Raw genomic sequence first — 19,097 nt, 5'->3', positions numbered from 1 at the left:
TCCGAGTCGCTCCAAATACTCAATTAAACATCCACAACCACATTTTCCACTGCCATGATGGGCTGTGTGTCTGCTGCAATAAATTCAGTAATAACTCTTGTGTTGTTGTTTCTCAAACCTTTTGTTAGTGCATGTTCAAGGTCAAGATCTCTTTTTTATTACCCGGTGGTAAATTTGCATTGCCGGGAGTATTTGGGATTCAAGTAACATACAAAAATAACACAACAGAGCGAAACAACATGATATGAGCATCCTGTGATGTTTGTGGCAGACTTCATGTGAGCTCGCCTACTGTCTGTGTAAACTTGTTCTCCTTTAAATGGTTTGTTTCCAAGTTCATGATTCTAACAATACTATTAAAATACTCTAAATTTAGATTGTAATGGTGTTGTTATTAGCTGAGTGGCTGTCACTCTTTCAAACACTCGTATTGCAAACAGCAGCCTGCACTTAGCTGTGAAAATATTTCCGCTCCGTGGTTTAAAGTAGGGCTGCACGATTCTTGCTAAAATTTGAATCCTAATTTTTCTGTCTACGAATTGAGATCACGATTCTCTCACAGAATTTGTACTTTTTCAACAAAAATATTGATCGCACTCTTAGATGCTGAAGTAAAAAATTAGCAAGTTATGCAATTACGCCAGCAAATTATGACCCACACTGGAAACTGGAATGTGCTCTTTTTGTGTGTGTTAGCACATCATCACTCTCGCCCTCGCCACAGGGATTCTCCTCAGTGTCGCTCTTTCTGTTTTCTTTTGCTTGAAAACTCTCTGGCTCTGATTCCTCTGAGTAGTCTGGCTGAGTTTCTGATCGCCTCCTTTCGTCTTGTTCTCCACGTGCCGTGTCGGGTTACTGTGGGATCAAGGACTGACAGCAGAGCGCTGTGAGTGAGGAAGGGAAATGAAAGAACACTGATTCACATAGATAGATGTATGAATCAAGAGTGTGACTTTTATTGCGATTAATCGTGCAGCTTTAGTTGAAAGTAATCCCCGACTACCAATGTGCCTGTTACCAGCAGAGCACCGCACCACCACAAGTAGTGGACGACACTATTTTATATTTTTACATCAGTATGTATACGTGAACTGACAGAAACTTGATAAATACATTTATAAACGCACTGTACATTCATTGAACACCCTTAAACTTTTACCTTTTAGTTTAGAATAAAAGTGATTGAGGTATAATCAGTTTTCCTCTTTTAACGGTATAACATGCTTTGAGCGAAATAGTGATCTGCAGTTCATAATGTGTTCATGGGGAAATTAGACCTCAGTGTTGAAAAAAGCTGTGTAAAATCTATTTACAACTATTACAGCACGAGTTTCCTACCACTGCAACGTCTTGAAACGATTCACCTTTTAAACTCTTGTTTCTCTGTCTCTTTTTTCCAGGACATATCTGCTCATGAAAGCAATATCCTCGGCTCCTTCTGCGACATGAACGTAAGCACTCTCTTTTAAATTTACTGTTTTTTTTCACCGCTCTATGTCAGAAACACACCAGCCAATCAGTGAGACTGTCACTTTGGATCTGCTTCACGTTTTTGTACCAGTGTTGTACCAGTCGCTCCTTCCCTGACAAATCCTGCTGATTTTTTTTCCCTCTTGTCAACAGAATAAGTGTCATAAGCTATTTACTGTGGCCACTGTCTAGTTTACATTGAATGCTGCTTGTGATTGGATTTTTTTAATATTTTCTCAATATTTGTCATTTTTGAAGTACAAAAATTTCTACTTGGTACAAAATGAAATAAGCAAAAAAAAAAACAGAAATATTTGGCCTGAGGGTGGCACTAAGGGAAAAGTTCACACTCTGGGGAGCCCATTCATGCTCCCCTGAGGTGCTCCCGTTGTATCAATGCGAAACGTTTGTAACAAAATATTATTGTGGATTGTAATCTTTATTTTTCCAGTTTGTACATATCAATTTTTCGGAGCAAATGAAATACTCACCCTGTAGAGCTCTGGCTAGGGGAAAGGTCATGAGGTCACCAGAGTTGACAGGGTTCATCCTCTGAGGAGCGTGCACTCAGTACATTTCATTGCAGTCCACCTAATAGATTTAGAGATATGTTGCCTTAAAGTAAAGTGTTGACTCGGATGTACGGATTGACCAACAGACACGGCCATCTTTAGGCCACGTCTGTCAGTGGGACAATAGCTGACACTCGCTTAAAAAGCATGAGTATAATTCTTTAAGGAATGTTAATGGAAATGTGTGCATTATCCAAAATATGTGCGAGCCCTGAATAGTTGCTTGAAGTCACATTCAAGGTTTTTTTGCATCCTTGGGAAGAGTCGGGGCACTGGGCCACCCGTCCTGTGACTAAAATGATGCAGGTTTGATCCCCGCAGCAGCTGCATGTCCTGTCCAAGTCTGAAAGAGCAAGCCGCTGCTCGCTGTTAGTTGCTCTGGATATGATCATCTGTTAAATGCCAAAAATGTAAATGGAAAATGAATCCCTGTCGTCTTGTTCTCCTGCCGGTCATATCTCTGTGATTTATTCCATCCTGAAACTATTTCTGTTTTATTGGGAAGCTGCACGAACAAGTGCCCTGCCCAGAGCCCGACAGCTGTGCTGCATTCAGAGGAGGAGAGGGGGGTGGTACCAGATTTAGGCCCGAGGCATGTTGGGAGTCTCTGCAGGAGATGAGGACATCAGATTTCAGCGGGGATGGATCATTTGATTAGGGCTCATACGTGGCAAGCATCGTCAGTCAGAGGAGAAACTCTTTGACCTTTTCTCGCTGCTCGTACTTCATGGCAGGATCACTGCAGGGACTCATGTTTATCCACCACATCTCCATCTGACCGCCGTGGCCTTCATCCATGCACTCTTTGCTTTTGGTTGCTCGTCAGGGCTGCAGGGTGCTTTGCTGGAATAAATTTCAGCAATATTGAGCAGACAAAAGAATACATCTGAGGAAAAAGAAACAAAGTGCCACATTGCCTTTGTACTGAAGAAATGCAGTTTTTTCTTGCACAGCAGCTCCTACTGCAGGGCCGTCTTCTGTTATTCTAAAATATCACGTGATGGGTTGTGTTTAGGGCTGCAACTAATGTTTCTTTTCAGTCTCATGGACAGTAACTTGAGTCCAAAGTGTGGTCTTCAATTGTCACAGTCTGACCAGCAGCCAAAAAAACTCAAGGTTTTAATTTTATAAAGATATGAACAGAGTAAGGGAAGACAGTCTTAGCATCTTAATGAAGCTTGAATCAGACAATGGCTGGTATTTTTATTTGGGAAATAGGAAACAATTACTTGATCATCAAAATTATAATTCATTGATTTTGTTGGTTTTAATTGACTAATCATTTCAGCAGGAGTTGTGTTTCCTCGTGGAAAAGGATCTGCATTTCCTCCTCTGGTTCGTTGCCTTTGATTCCATCTCCATGTTAATATCTCATCATCAGTTCTGCACATAATTTTCACGCTCTTTGATGCTACACTGTAGGCGAGGCGCTGCCTTTAATGTGAGCGGTTTGAGTCGTCTAAGTTTTATTCTGTTGCGCTCATCTGAATGATAACATCAGCTAAATGGTGAAAATGTAATGCAGATGAATGCTGATCTGAAATCAGATTTGCTTTTCAGTGATGTGGAAGTTCATATTGCCACTAGAGCTAACCAGCTATCCCAGATCTGTCAGCCCGAGCTCAGAAATGTGACACCGCGGGGCCGAGATCCAAATATAAATGTCATCTGAGGTGAGGCGTCAAGTTGCTGCGATAGGCTCAGTGCAGCTTGGGTTTGTTTTGTACTGTGGGCACAGCTGAGTTGTGTTTTGGGACATCAGACATGGGGGTGAGTGTGCATCTGTTCTTCTTTTATGCACAAAAGCACCAAATGTCCTTGAGCGGGTGGAAAATCCTCCAAAGTGAAGACATTTTTTGGCACTTTAGGGTTTGGGTTTTGCTTTTGGGGTAAAGCCTGGGTCACGCTAGGGGATTGTTTAGAAGATGGCTGATCACAAACTGCCCGATTTGTGCTGTCAGTCAAAAGCATTTTCCAAATCGTCCAGGACGGTTCACTGTCAGTACAGTTACAGAATACATTTTTCATGGTGCATAAACTACAGATTACATTTACTTTACAAATTATCATAGCTTTGCAAAAAATTGATTCAGCTTAGTATCACAGTATTTTTTCTCTAATTCAATATCACTTGTGCACTTAATTTTATATGATGGTACAACGTCTACATTTTAGTGCACCGTGATACGTGCATTGTGCTAATTCCATCATAATAAATTGGAATGGGAGTCAGAATATCACCCAGTTTATCATAGATTGTACATTTTGTTGCTATGTTTGTTGTTATGTGGTAGGTTGTATTTTAAAGGGATGATACACTCAGTTAAAAACTTTTCTTATTGAGTATGAGTATGAGTTTTGTCTTCATCACCCAGCAAAATGTGAGAGTTTTAATCCATTCCAGCACAGCCGGATGGGCTTTAGTTCCCCTTGTAGGGTAACTATATTGTCTGGATATTATTTGATAAAAAGGACTCCAGATTCTCATATCCTCACTTGTTCTACACCCAGTGATGACAATAAAAACCATTTTAAAGACCATAAAAGTATTTTTGATTGTTTCACCCATTTACTACAATTGCCCCACGTTTCACACGGCAGCAAACCATTTTGCAAATCATGCGGGCGAACTAAAGATTTCACAAAATCCCTTGTGTTTTTTTTTTTTTTTTTTTTTTAAACTTAATTTTAGGTTGAAACAGCCGCCTGATAATGTTCTGCTTCTGCGGTGAAGAAAGTCCCCAACATTCAGAAACCACACAGCTGAGAATTGACTGTGGAAAGCAAAACATTTCCCCACTTAGGGACTATTTTCCCTGGCGGAGGGAGCGTTTCACTCCGCCCCCAGTTTGAAAAAGTCCTGAAAAGCCAACAGTGCTGCTGCTTTTAGGAAAACTCATGTGGAGGACTTTATTGGGCTGATGGAAAACTGGAGTGAAGAAAGTGTGAAGGCTCTGAAAGTTCATGTTCATATCGTAGTGGAATGAATGGAAACCAGCGGCTGGAGGAAAGGGAGGAGGAGTGATGTGGCAGCTCTGAAACCCCACTGCTCGCTTTGGGAGATTAGCAGAAACATGAAGTTTATATGTTTTGTAGATATGAAGCTGAATCACCTGCAACGTAAATGACATATTTTAGTTTACCAGCTCTTTTATATATCATAAGTCAGTTTTATAGAGTTTTGCAGTGTTTCATCATTCTTATTGCATCGTGGGCTCCTTGCCAACATCCAGCCTTATTACAACTGTATTGTGAAGTGACACTAGTATTTAATTTGTAATGGCAAACTTACATTGATTCAGTCATTATGAGCCACCTATCAATAGCTGATCAAATGGGAAATGGGAATCTCACAGATAAAGTATAAACTGTGTCACTGTGAGTTGTTGGCCGTGCTTCTCTCCTGTTTGTTTCTTTCTCTTCCCCCTTATCCGACCTCCCATTGGTTGTTGCCAGAGCTGCTCTCAGGTTTCACTTTTGGTGGATCTTGTATCGCTTCACACCACTCGAGCCCCATCGTACTTGGCTGGACCAAATAAAACACGTTGGGGGGGGAAATTGGTCAGGCCAAATGTGCATAAAATTTGGCTGTGTGGAGCGCGTTCATGCTGCAGGATCAAGTTTTAGCCGGCGGTCTGATGCGACTGATCCGCGGTCTCTGGTCCTGATGCTGCTCGTGTGTCCCGACATGCAAATTTCAAAGAGTCGAGGTTTAAGGAATGAAATCGCGTCTGCAGAACATCCTCACACATGCAGTAAACTCCAGTGTTTGTGCGTGAGGCGGGCTCATATGCAAGGTTGTTTTTTTTTTTTGGTTTGCATGGTGAGCTGCTTGCACGCATTGCTTGTGTGTGTGTGTGTGTGTGTGCGTGTGTGAGCGTGGAGATGAACTGTGATGGGCGAGCAGCTTCGCCACAGAGCAGCAGACTGAGGAGTTTTTCCTCCGCTGCGCGCCAGGCTCTTGCTTTTTATTAAATTTGGTCTGGTTTCCTGCAGATGAAGTCATTGTCCCCCTGAGAACAGTAAGGCGTCCCTGGATAATCTGCTGGCTCGCTGGCTCGTACCGTCCCACCGTAATAAAGTTTTCATTAAGCTCGGCGGCCGTGGCTTCAGAGCCGAGCAGAAAACAGGCCGGATGGAGACGGATGGACGGCCTGGCTGATTTTTCCCTGAGCGGACATCCACTTATCACAGCTGCAGTAAACTTTTAACACAATCAACAGCATAACTAAACCAGGGCCCATCGAGGCTGCTAAACCAAAACAAACGACCTGCCGTGATCGTGTTGTTGTTTTCCACCAACCAATAGGGCTGAGCGTTCAAATTCCCCCCTTGTCTGCCACTGTCGTTTGCATCCTATCACAGCGTGTCATGGGCTACGAGTTAATTAATTGTCTTTGCTTCGAGTAACGTGAGTATGTCCAGGGAAAACTAATTATAAACAGGATAACAGGACAGTTTTTCACTGCGCTGCTGTTAGACTGTAAGAAAAAGCGTCCAGGTGCTGTTTACAGACATCATTAGTAACTTTTGTTTTCATAGCTGAGAGCGCAGTCGTCTCTGTGAGGACATTAAGTAATGCACACCTCCTTTTAGCACAGCAAGAGACAGAAATTTGTGGATTTATACATGAACCAGGTTTTTATTTTGTGGCAGCTGTGCCGCAAATTAACCTATTTTTGGGGAAACACTGTAATTGTTTTTTTTTTTTGTTTTTTTTTTTTATCCCTGGCAACATGGACTGTGTCAGCAGAAAATGTTTGATGGACCTCCACAGTTTAATACTGAAAATGGGAACTCTGAAAATCTTTAAATTGGCCAAAACATCCCCATCCCCCATCCAAAAAAAAAAAAAAAAAAAAAATCCACTGGCGACGGATTCAGGTCTTTGCTGATTCTCAGTGTATCTGTCCTGCCAGCCGAAACGATTGATAGACTCGTTTAATGGAAACATGCCACCCGTTTTCAATGCTGGTTCATGTGTACAAGCGGTGTGTGTGAAACCCTCAGTCTAGAGACAAGCAAATTTATGGATTTAATAACGAGGAGCAGAATGTTGACCCCCCCATTCGCCGCCTTATTTGTCAGACTGCCTCACATTGTGCGATCGGTCCTAAATGTTCAGATTTTTAATGATCCAGGCAGCGGAGCGACCAACGGTTTAGATGCTGCTGTTTTGTTCAGGGACAGTGCAGCAGCCAGTTAGGAGCCAGTTTGATACGGAGATGTTCTTTTTTTTTTTTTAGCTTTAATTTGCCAGGCTCCCAGTCAGACAGTGTACATTGTGCAGCAGGGACAAAATTTGAACACAGCCTGAAAGACCAAACTGTATCTAGCTGAGGGATTTAAATGCCGCTGTCTCAAAAACGTAGCAGCCAGCGGCTCGTTTGCTGAAAGGGAGGGGAACTAAGCTCAGCCGTGAACTGTGTAATTGTTAATTCATTTTGTATGTTTCCTGGATGTGTGTATCACCGTGGAGGATACTGGTTCAATAAATCCTAGATGAATGTGGTTTCTCCGACCTTTGGTTCGATCAGAGGTGTGATCGTATCAAATTGCAGTCGAGCGGAGGTTAAAAGATCAATTTTTGCAGAAGTGGCATTATGAAGCTCATCTTGTGGTTTGTATTGTGAATGTAAAGAGGACTTTAACTTTGAAAAGTATCTACCTTGTGGGAAAAAAAGCAGGTATGGCCAGGCTATTTGTAATTTTCGACTTTTGAATAACCGAATTCCTAAAATAACAGGAAGATGGAAAGGTCTGGAAAGGAATAAAAGCTTTTGTAATTTATGTAGTGACAGCTGTCTGGGGGATGAATATCCTGTTTTGTTTGAATGTAAAAACACAAGCATTGAAGAGAAAAGACGGAAGTAGCTGCCAAAATACTTTGTCAACCATCCGTCTGCGTTTAAACTCAAATTATTATTACAGGCAGATAAACCAAGGGTAGTATGTAAACGAGGTGCTTTTTGAGTCATGTTTTGCCTCTTTAAATGACTTATTTTGCTTTAAAGATTTCGTTTTGTTTTATGTTTGTACTCCATACCACAATGTGTGGCCTAGAGTAAATAAATCTGACTCTGAATTGTTCATAACCTTCTTTTTCCTGGAGGGGTTTTGCCTGATGTCTGCATCTTCGACTTCACACAGTTTGTAGCCTTTTGTCCTCCGTCTGAGAACGGAGGCTGAGGTCCTGAAACGTTCACCACTGCTGTGACATTTATCGAATTATCCACAGAACACTTGGCCAGGTGGTGGTGTTGGACGGAGAACAAAATGCATCAGTAAAAACTCAGAAAACGTAAGAACATGCAGCCCTCAGGTGTCAGATGTTCCATCACTTGACCTTCTTCCAGATTAACAAAGTCATTAATCATGGTGAACACAAACACAGGTTTCCATGTACAGTTTAATGTCCTCGGCGTCTCTGGCCTGATGCCCTAGTCAGACCTGCCCCGCGGTGAAAACACCGTTGATCTAATCTCCGTCTTGTGCCGTTTCCCAGGACGTGGAGGTGCCGCTGCATCTGCTGCGCTACGTCTGCCTGTTCTGCGGGAAGCACGGCCTGTCTCTGATGAAGGAGTGCTTCGAGTCGGGAACCCCGGAGAGCCTGCCCTTCCCCATCGCCCACGCCTTCATCACCATCGTCTCCAACGTGAGTCCCAACCAGCCAAACGCTGACACTAATTACAGTCAGACTGGCGTTTGAGAAGCCGCAGTTTGGGCAGTGTGGCTGCTGAAAAGTTACTGACTTAAAGGAATAGTCCAACATTTTGGGCATAATCCCCCTTTTCCGACCTACCCAGACTAACGCAAGATGTTCCATACCATTTTCACCTCTGTACGTCCAGTCATTCAGCTCCTATGGGTAGCATTTTCTGTTAGCTTAGCATAAAGACCTGAAGTCTATGGGAATCGTTAGCCTAGCTCCGGCAACGTGGAAAAAATAAACCAAGACATGTGTTACAAATTCACATGTTTAAATAAGAGAGCTTTGGATTTGCTGTATTATTAATTTTTTCACATTTTTTCAAGAAACTAAGACTTAATTTATATAACAAAACCTTGGTTACAAACATATGGTTATTAAAAATGCATGAGTCAAAAGACATGAAAACCGGAGACATCAGTAGAGCAATAAAAAAAAAAAAAAAAAAAAAAAAAACACATAAATCACCATAGTTTACATGATGTACTGAAGCATGCAAATTGTGTGTACTTCACTGTCAATATTATTTTCAGTAATATCCAGTAACATGCACTTTTCAAGCCCCTGCAGGGTGTTGGGTTTACGTCGAGGTGAAGGTATTACTTCAGGTTGTTTCCCAGTTACCTGCCTGCTGGCTGCACCTTGGTGTGGCCTGCCGTTTTGCCAGAGTATCATTTCACAGCCTCTCTCCCCTGCCAGCTAATTTGGCAGCTGGCCAGCCCTCATTCGGAGGTCCTGTTGTGTTCCAAAAAAAACATTGAATGTTGCTGGTGCATTGTGGGATTTGTAAGCCTTTATGGCCTCTGCACATGGACATCAGATCCGGCTCCCTAATAAATATAAATGTGTTTCAGCCTTTGATGTGTCTGACCACAATAAACAAGATGTGTGTTTTTTTTTTTTTTGATCACATATAAAATCTGCTCTGTGTTGCTGATGGATTCATCCACTGATCTGACAAATAAAATTGTCTATATTGAGATTAACAGCCTTCAGTTCAGATTCTCTGCAGCTTTTTGTGTGATGTCATCAGTTAACCTAATAATGTTTTTGGTTTTGCCCACAGATCCGAATATGGTTGCACATCCCAGCCGTCATGCAGCACATCATACCGTTCCGCACCTATGTAATACGGTAAGTTTGACGCCAAAGTGAAAACACCTCAGAGCATTTACAGAGGCAGTAATTTCTTTCAAAGTAAGAGCGGGACGGGTAATTACCAGACACATGCTTGTAAATTTCAGACAATAAATGTGTCTTCTGTATCAGCCACACTGGCAGGTGACCAGCCATCATGGGTGGAAGAGAAAGTGGTCAAATCTAGTGCTGGGCGGTATGACCAAAAATGTATATCACGGTATTTTTCAAAATTACAGCGGTTTCACGGTATATCACGGTATTTTCTTTTTTCATGCACGACTGGGTGTTAACCACATTTTCTAATGATTTAGAGAAGAATTACTGCAGTAAATTAACTTAGAATGACCTATTTTACTGTCATGAGGAATGAATACTGGGCATTAATGTCCAAGTTGTCCACCCTAGTATTAATACAGGTTTCCATGGCAACACAAAATGATGCACAGAGGTGGCACTCATGATTCTAATGAAGTGAAGGAATCAGAATGCATGACAGTTGCAGTCAAAATACAGAACCTTTTTATTATGCAAATTTAAGGCCACTTGCATTAATATGCAGACTGATTTGACTGATTTAACAATATGTTAAAATATTATTATTATTTTAAAAATGTGAATTACTTATGAAATAGACCTAACAATTCAGCTACCAATCAATGAGCAGTAGTATGCATGTGATAACATAGATTGAAAAATAAGCCGAAGTGATACCTCTTCTCTGAATAGACAAGCTAAGCCAGTGTGCTGCTGTTAGCCAGTGAAAATAGAGCGGAGTGGCAACTCTTTGCTTTGTTGCACAATCTATGTCAGTGCGCCGCTGTAGCTGGAAAGTTTCTTTGCCTTTGCCAGACGGATTTTTTGAAGCCGAAGAACTTCCGAACAGCCGACACAGCTCCTCTTTTTGGGAAAAGTTCTTCAGCTTCATTTTCTGAGTCCCCACTGCTTAGTGAGTGCAACTGCAAAAACAGTCCCCCCTCCAACGATGTCCCGTGGCACTACGTTCCGCGTGCTGTTCCAAACGTTATGTGCGCTACACACACACACACACACACACACACACACACACACACACACACACACACACCGGTATTGGGGTATCTGAAAAATTCATATCATAAAAAAAATAACACCGGTATTCGGTATGAACCAGTATACCGCCCAGCACTAGTCAAATCCTTAAGAAAAAGTAGCAATACCAGGATTAACACACATGCCACTAAAATTAAAAGTCCTGCACTATTCTCACTAAAATGTAGCTGAGTGTGAAAAGAAGAAGTCGCTCATTGTGAAGAATGTTTCCTCTCAGAGTTAAATTATTGATGCATTAACGTGCAAGAAGTGCTTTAATGTTGTAGCTCTAACTGCTGGACATCCTGTTGGCCCGTTTACACTCTAACTGTGCAGCACGTTTGATGTTTGACATGGAAAAGCCTCTCCTGCAAATTAACTTGTAACCCAAGCTGCGAGGCGGCCGCTGGAGCTGATCGCGGTCACTTCAGACGGTGTTTGTTAATTCCACCAGACATGCCGCAGCGCATATCAGAGGCGTCCGAGATGCAGTGCCCCGCTAAGAAACGCACACTTAGTCTATTTTTTAAGTGAAGTCGCGTCATGCTGCACAGGGCAGCTCGAGCCAGGTAGGAAATCAGACGCAGGAACGACAGGAGTTCGGTCAAATTTCAAAATAAAACACCCTGTGCACTCTCTTGATCGTGTGTTGCATCACTACATCAACATTACATCATAATCCGTCCCAGCACGCCAAAAGTCAGCGGTTAGAGGATTTTTGACACCGTGGGCAACAAAAAGGTTCATGCTGGAAGTGGAGAAATAAAAGAAATCAAACAAAATCTGAGCAAATCAACAAAATCAGGCAGGCAAAAAACACACTCTGCTCGTCAGCCGGCCACCGGTGGGGTATGGAGCTGTGTCGAGGACGGAGAAAAAAAAAAAAAAAAAAACATACGCTGCAGATGCAATGTCATAGAGCCGCGCCCAGTGGAATCAAGGCGTAACTCCAGGCGTCTGTTAAATGCAGTGCAGTAGAAAGTACAAGATTTCCGTCTGAAATGCAGAGTGAAGTACAGGACTGCAGGAAGTTATTTTCCACCTCTGACCGTCATTTGGAGGTTTGTACTGTTGTGAAGGCAGAGTTGGTGGAGTTTGTTTCCTGCCTGACCTGTATCACAGACACTCCCCCGCTCAGCTGTTGTTATTTTCAGACATCGCTAGGTGACAAAAATTAGAGCTGCAGAGGAGATTTTCGGTTTCAGTGAGAGCTACCAGACATTGCCGCAGGCCTGTCTGATATCCAGCTTGGATTTAAATGAACAGCTGCCATTTTGTCGAACACCTTGCCTCCCGATCCGCACGGCATCCAAGCGCTCCTCTGTCCAAGTCGGCTTGGCAGAAATGTACCCAGAGGACTGCTGGGGAGTTTTCATATAAAATCTAACAGAGGTCGGACCAGAAAGTGAGTTTTGAAAGCCAAAAATCGTTAAGCCACAGATATTCAGCAATCTCATCAACCCTCATTGATACATATATTATAGTTATTTTGTGCTGTATGACTTGGTGCACCTTTTGAATGCTTTGCAGGACTGTTGAAGTCCACATTTTGAGTGCAGCCTCTCAGGTGTGTCTGCTCTGCTCTGATGATTTGGATTTGATGGATTTGATATTGCTGCCAAGCGAGGCGAGGGAACCAGACTTGATGATTTGTCTGAGAGCGCTCTCTCTCTCTCTCTCTCTCTCTCTCTCTCTCTCTCTCTCTCTGTCTCTCTCTCTCTCTCTCTCCCTCTCTCTCTCTCTGTCTCTGTCTTGCTCGCTCGCTCGCGCTCTCTCCCCCAAATACCAACGTGCCACGCGTTTGTTGCTAGGAAGAGCTTTCCTCACCATGGCAACAGTTGCCGGGGCTCCAGTGAGCCTCTCCTCACATGACCCTGAGAGCAGGCAGAGCTGGTCATGTGACGCAGGCGGGCTGATGCTCGGCTGCCTCGCTGTGACACTCGGCAGTGACTTGTCAGAATATGAGATGCGAATTGTCGAATAATAATTATGATTCAGTGAGGCTCTGAAGTCAAATCTACACCGTACTTTGATTTAGTCTGTGAAATCTGTTAAACATGCATCTTTGTCACATGTGGAACGATATAGAGCTTCTGTTCAGTCATAACGTATGAGCCTACAACATCTTTTCAGCATCGTTTCAAGTGTGCAGTGACTCAAATCACACAGCACATACATTTTCATGAAAGCTCTCATTTGGATAACATTAGATGATAACAAATTTAGATCATCCCTGTGAGAAAATCATGTTGCAGCAGCAAGAGGAAACAACAAAGAAAAATAGCATTTTAACAAAAAAGAGCAAAACTACAAATATTACAAAAGGTTATTTCTGCATATGCAGCTAATAGTTTAAACACTAAAACAAAGAATTGGGAGACTAATCATTACATTATCAGGGATTGCAAAATAACAGTGATTTTGATGTGAAAGTATAACAAATATTCAGTACAAAATAAACAGAGGTTTTGCATAATGATTTATATATATATGCAGTATATGACAATGGCAATGATTGGTGAATGTGAAGCAAATGGATGAATTTACATGATGGGCAAAATACTGCTGTGTATCGTGTTCACATTAACAAGGCAGACGGCTGCAGATGCAGTGCCTTGTCTTCAGCGTTTAATCTTCTCTGACACCCGTCTCAGTGTGTCGCTGCTTCTCCATAGCACAGTAAACCAAATAATAAATGCACAGAAAATAAATGCAGATAAATAGTAATAATGTCTATATTTTTAGAGCACCTTGAGTTCCAAACTGGCGTTATTTTCAGGATCTACATCATGTTTCCTTTTTTTTTTTTTTTTTGTTTCAGTTTTAGCGCTGTCATTCAAGAAGCTTCCCTGTTCATTGCGATGCATTAAGTGGCTTTCACACGGGATGCAATAACTCCACCCCTGCACTTTAAAGCCCATTATTTCTAATGGCTGCTGCTGCATCTGAGTGACATTTCACTGCAGCTCATCCCATTCAGCACCTTGACACCCAGAGTTCAGCCCAGTTGAACTTCTCTGCCGCGTGATGTGATGAAACTCTTACGCGTCCGGTCACGAGAAGGGAAGGGAAGTCGTCAGCAAGGGAATGGAGAATAAATTGATTCTAGCAGCATTCGAACCCCCCAATTCATCTGAGACACGTCTGGTGTTTTGTATAGGGACTAATAGAAAAGCTCTGCAAGTGTTTTTAAAAATGCATTTAAAATTTAAGTGATTTACGACCCGTGGATGTTATATTGGATCTTATACATGTATACACAGCAGGAGCAAGATAACAAGCTAAAAACATCTCCTCCCCCTGCTTCGTTAAAGCTCTGCCAGTTTCTTTTGCATTTCGCTGACTTCTCCAAACATCTAGACGATATTTGCCACAGACCAATTTGGCGAGCACCGAGCAAGCAGACCCATTACACTGCAACCTTATCCTCGTTAAACGTCTCTGGTGCCGTTTCTTGTTCCTTATTACTGAGAATGAGGATACAGCCCCGGTAAAATGATGACATTTACTTCCAAAATTAGACATCTCACTGTGGAAGGTTACACACACACACACACAGAGACTCACACGCACACACTGACAGGATGGTTGTTAGGCATTTGAAATGAAAACGGATTTTGGTTCTTGGTTATTTCAAGTTTGGGTCTAAACCACTGAATCATCCATATTTTAAAATGTTCAGTAATGAATTTCAGGTAACTGGTAATTTTTCCCCCCTCAAAGTGGATCGTATGGTGTTTTGGGATTCAGCCCAGCTCCGGTCTTTGTAGTTGCTTGTCCTTAAAATCCCTTCTAAATCTCCTTTGATCAGCGAAAACATCAAACCCCTCAGCAGCATCTGTAGTCCCCCGACTCATCACAAACCGCGTGAAAGCCCGGCGCAGCGTCCCAGCTCACACTCAACGCTGCATGAGTCAGCAGCACCCGGCCGTTGATCAGATATCTGAGTGTAACCCGACGCCTACGCAGGGCCGAGGAACTGATGTGATTAAAATGAATTTGAGAAGAGCCAGGAAAGTTGGGAAATGTTTGGCAAGTTTGGTTTTTGGACAAAAAAGGTGTGTGGGTTAAGGGGGGAAACAGCAGTGAGGCTTGATGCTCATGGGACTGCACATGTAGTATTGCAGACACACCATCCGTCCATGAGCTGCAGTGTTTCATATCACATTCAATAATATCCATTTATGCAGTGGTACGGCCTGGCTAAGTGGTTTTTAAAGCAGTGGGTCCTTGAGCGGCTTCCCAAGGTCCCCGTGGAATGATGGATGTTTTTCTACCGTCACACAAGATATATATTGTCACAGCCCAAATATATACAATTCAGTGTTTAAAGCAAAAAACATAACACAAAAAAAACATTTAGATCCGGGGCAAAATCACCTCAACTGGTGGTCTGCAACTCGATGAAAGTCAGCTTGTGGGTCTGGAGCATGACGGAGTGAAAGGTCACTGAATAGGAAAACACAATATCCAGACCCAGAAATTAGTTATTGGGATAATTTTCTTAAAAAGAAAAAGAAAAAAAAAACATCTAGAAAGCTTGTAAAATCTGACTAAAGCAGCGTCAACTCTGTCAGAGATTGATTGACCTACTAAACAAAAAAATAACAATAACTCTGTGCTTTCGTGTTCATTCATGAATTTGTCTCAGTCCAGTGAAGAAAGTTGAAAGCATCTTATGTTACCTCTGAGTAAATAATCTCAATATTTTTGATTAAAGCATTCATAAAGTATGTTTCTGCTTGGACTAGAATCAGAAAATGTAAAAAATAAAAAACATCTCGATGCATGTTCTAGAGAGGCTCATTTAGAGTATTCGAAATATAGACCAACTTTAACAATGTACCTAGTTTTAAAACACCTTTCTAGTGGCTGTTTGAAAGTGTAGTAGGAACGGTAATGTTGAGTAATTCAAGAGTCGATTACTCTGTTAGATAAAAATCGAGTTCTTGTTTCAAAAACTGTTGGGCCGTGAAATTTGGAAATTCCTTTATTCATAGAACCAATAAAAAGTTGTGCTTGTTAATCTATTTTTGTATGGCTAGTAAAACGAATTCTTGGCTGTTTCACAAATAAACAAAATCTTACAAAAAAAAACGATGACCCCTGTGCTGCCATTTTGCATCCCACCAACTGCTAGTGATGGGATTAGCATTTTACTTATCGTGTAGGTGGTTATATAATGAGCATTCGTTTACTTGGCCCCATCGCTAAAATATAGTTCCTTTTAGTCATGGAAGTTCAGCAAAGATGTATGTAGAGGTTATGGAAAAATCATTGAAAACCCTTGGTAAAAAGTGGATGAACCCTGTTTTTAACAACAGCCAAAAACTGAAAAACCTTTTGTCTGTTTGGAACTTTCCTCTCGGTCTGGTTTGATTCATGATGCTCGATGTTTCTTGGCATCCGAGTTTACTTTTGAAGAAACAGTCTGATGCTGATATCCGTCTTCAGACCTGACAACAGCACGATTGTTTATGCATCCCCAGTTTGAAAAATGATCCTTCCTCTGCCCGTATTTACCCCGTCTGGTTCACCAGTTTATGTCTTGACTTCTGTTTTGCTTCCTCTCTGCCCCTCCCTGTTTACTCTGCTGACTCACAAGCAAAGTACAGTCTGGAAAATGAGCTTTTGAAAGTCTGAGCAGCTGCTGAAGTAATCGTCCAGTTATTCGTGTCAACAGCCCTATCAGCTCCCGCAGATAGATGATGGTCATTTTGGGCCGTGGGACCGGAAAGTCTTGCTTCCTATAGCTCTTCTATCTAAAACACCAAATCTGCTCTCGTCTCGGCGTTTTCACACAGCTTCTGTCCACAAAGTGACCCTGAGAGCAGGTGGAGGCAAACTCTGAAAACTGCACAGAGATTATTTTGATTGGTAGAAGTTGTTCTTGCCAGTTGATGTCAATATGGTACTCATAAGCACCGTCTATAACGAAGGGACTATGGGTCGAGCTCCATCTGTCCTGTGGGATCTCTGAGCCTCTGCTGGTCTGTTTTAGATGAAACTTGAGGGAATTATGGATTTTGACACTGGGCTTTCAGCATTTTGAATATCAACCTGATTGTCCCACCACAGCGCCACCACCAGGCCAACATCACCCTGAGCTTCACACTCAGTATCTCGGACACTGCCGGGTCAAACGTCATGAACCTTTAGGGGAATTACTTGTTGTTTTTTTTACAATGACATCCAGTTTCCACAAAGTGCAACCAACAGGCCAAAAAAAGTCCCCAAACTTCACGCGGCGACGTCTCAAAAACCACACGTTGCACATGCAAAAATAAAATCTCTGTCACAGTTGCACCAGTCATGAGCGACATCACTACCATTTGTTGACTTGTTTTGTCATTTTTTAATGCAAAGTTTGCTTGTTAGCATGAGTTTACACAGCAGAATTTTGTGTCACTGCATCCCAAAATCCCATTGTGTAGTTTGGGGATCACAGTGTGGGGAGCATCAGGGGCGGTTGCAGCGGCCGGCGTGGTTTCTCTTCGTGTTTTATTGTTCAGGAGCAGTGTGGTCGATCATGTGCAGAGCTGAGAGCGACACATTAGTTCCACCATGTTTTTCAGCAGAATACAGTGACACAGGCTGAAGGCTGAAATGCTGCGCTCATCTCTGTCACCTCCTCCGTAACTCATCCGATCAGAAATGTTACCCCGTGTCCAGAACACAAACATAGCGTGAGTGGTGTCTATACAGGAGGCGTTCAGGTACAGTGTTGAGCATAGGTCACCTGTGTTTTGGACGTGCTTCGAGCCTGATACGCCGAGACTGTACAGACGCACATAAAACTGAGGGAAAAAGACTCGAAGAAAAAAAAAATTCTTCAGGTCACGGTTCCACCTGTGAGCCTCGTGGAGCCGAAGCAGACGGCTGCATAGATCAAAATGAGAGTGAATCTGTCTGTGTGTGACTTGCATGTAAAAAATGCATCTGATACAGTTGCGGTTTATACAAGGGGTTATAATCTAATAAGATGGGACTGATATCATACCAGCAACGTTTAGAGTGGCATCCCAGGGTAATGTTTGACTCACTTGTTGCCTAGTAACCAGCAGCACGCTCTGAAATTGGCTGTCCAAGTGTCGTGATAAGTTTTGCCGCTGACCCTTTCATAACTGCCGTGTGATGGCGACCGAAACAATAATACTGAATTATTAATTAATTTATTTTTTATGGTTTATATAATTGGGACCGATACAGATCTACACAGACAAACTGAATCAGCTGTCCAGTGCAAGTATCATGGTGTCTGTAGTGTTAATATACAACACTCGTCCCAAGAAGGGCTTTTGTAAAAATAAGAGATTAAATTTTTTTAAAAAAGAAGAGCGTAAACTGATTACAGCAAGATACAATAAAACGCACATTTAACAGAAACGTATTCACAGAAAATTAGAAAAGGACATTGTTAGAAAACAGAGGGTGGAAAAAACTAGACATGAGTTCAGGTTTGCTGCTGAATTAAAGGGTTTGGTAGCTGTGATGTTTGCAGCAGTTTTCCTCCAGCCGGTTTGTTTTGGTAGCGCTCCAGCCCCTGCAGGTGAGCCGGCAGGTGAACACGTCCGCTGTGTTGCAGGTATCTGTGCAAACTGTCGGACCAGGAGCTGCGGCAGAGCGCGGCGCGCAACATGGCCGACCTGATGTGGAGCACGGTGAAGGAGCCGCTGGACAGCGCGCTGTGCTTCGACAAGGAGAGCCTGGACCTGGCCTTCAAGTACTTCATGTCGCCCACGCTCACCATGAGGCTGGCCGGACTCAGCCAGATCACGGTGAGTCACAGCGAGCGCCACGCACACTTTCCACCACAACTGTGCTCCTGCTGGGGTGGAGAGGCTGTGAAACGGCATCCAGAGCATCATGGGAAACTGAAACTCTCCACTGAAACCAAACTGATGAGATCATTTTGTAGATGGAAGATAACTCTGTTTTTTCCCATGAGCGTTTGTCATTATTGTTGAGATTTTATTGACGTCTATCATTGACTTTTTATTGACTAGATAATTAGTCGATAAATAAAAAAAAAAAAGACTTATTAAAGTACTTATTAGTTGCAGCCGTACATAAAAAAGTTTTTAATAAGACAGAATGCTGTTATGCTCAGTGGCAGAGAGGCTGACATGGACCTGCTC

The 19,097-nt window shown here is 42.5% G+C and overlaps 1 protein-coding gene across 2 annotated transcripts in view; it reads left to right on the top strand.

The window, feature by feature from the left end:
• Positions 1-19,097, top strand: part of usp34 (ubiquitin specific peptidase 34) — a 115,349-nt gene that overhangs the window by 18,151 nt on the left and 78,101 nt on the right. For both annotated transcript variants that reach the window (XM_030078030.1, XM_030078106.1), the window contains exons 4-7: positions 1,401-1,451; positions 8,548-8,697; positions 9,818-9,885; positions 18,545-18,737. In XM_030078030.1, the coding sequence (XP_029933890.1) occupies positions 1,401-1,451; positions 8,548-8,697; positions 9,818-9,885; positions 18,545-18,737 (462 nt within the window). The remainder of the gene's footprint in view (positions 1-1,400; positions 1,452-8,547; positions 8,698-9,817; positions 9,886-18,544; positions 18,738-19,097) is intronic.

This window comes from Myripristis murdjan, chromosome 1, assembly GCF_902150065.1.
Source record: "Myripristis murdjan chromosome 1, fMyrMur1.1, whole genome shotgun sequence".
Taxonomy (NCBI): Eukaryota; Metazoa; Chordata; class Actinopteri; order Holocentriformes; family Holocentridae; genus Myripristis; species Myripristis murdjan.
Note: the sequence above shows the minus strand (reverse complement) of the source record. Positions and strands in the feature narration are given on the sequence as shown.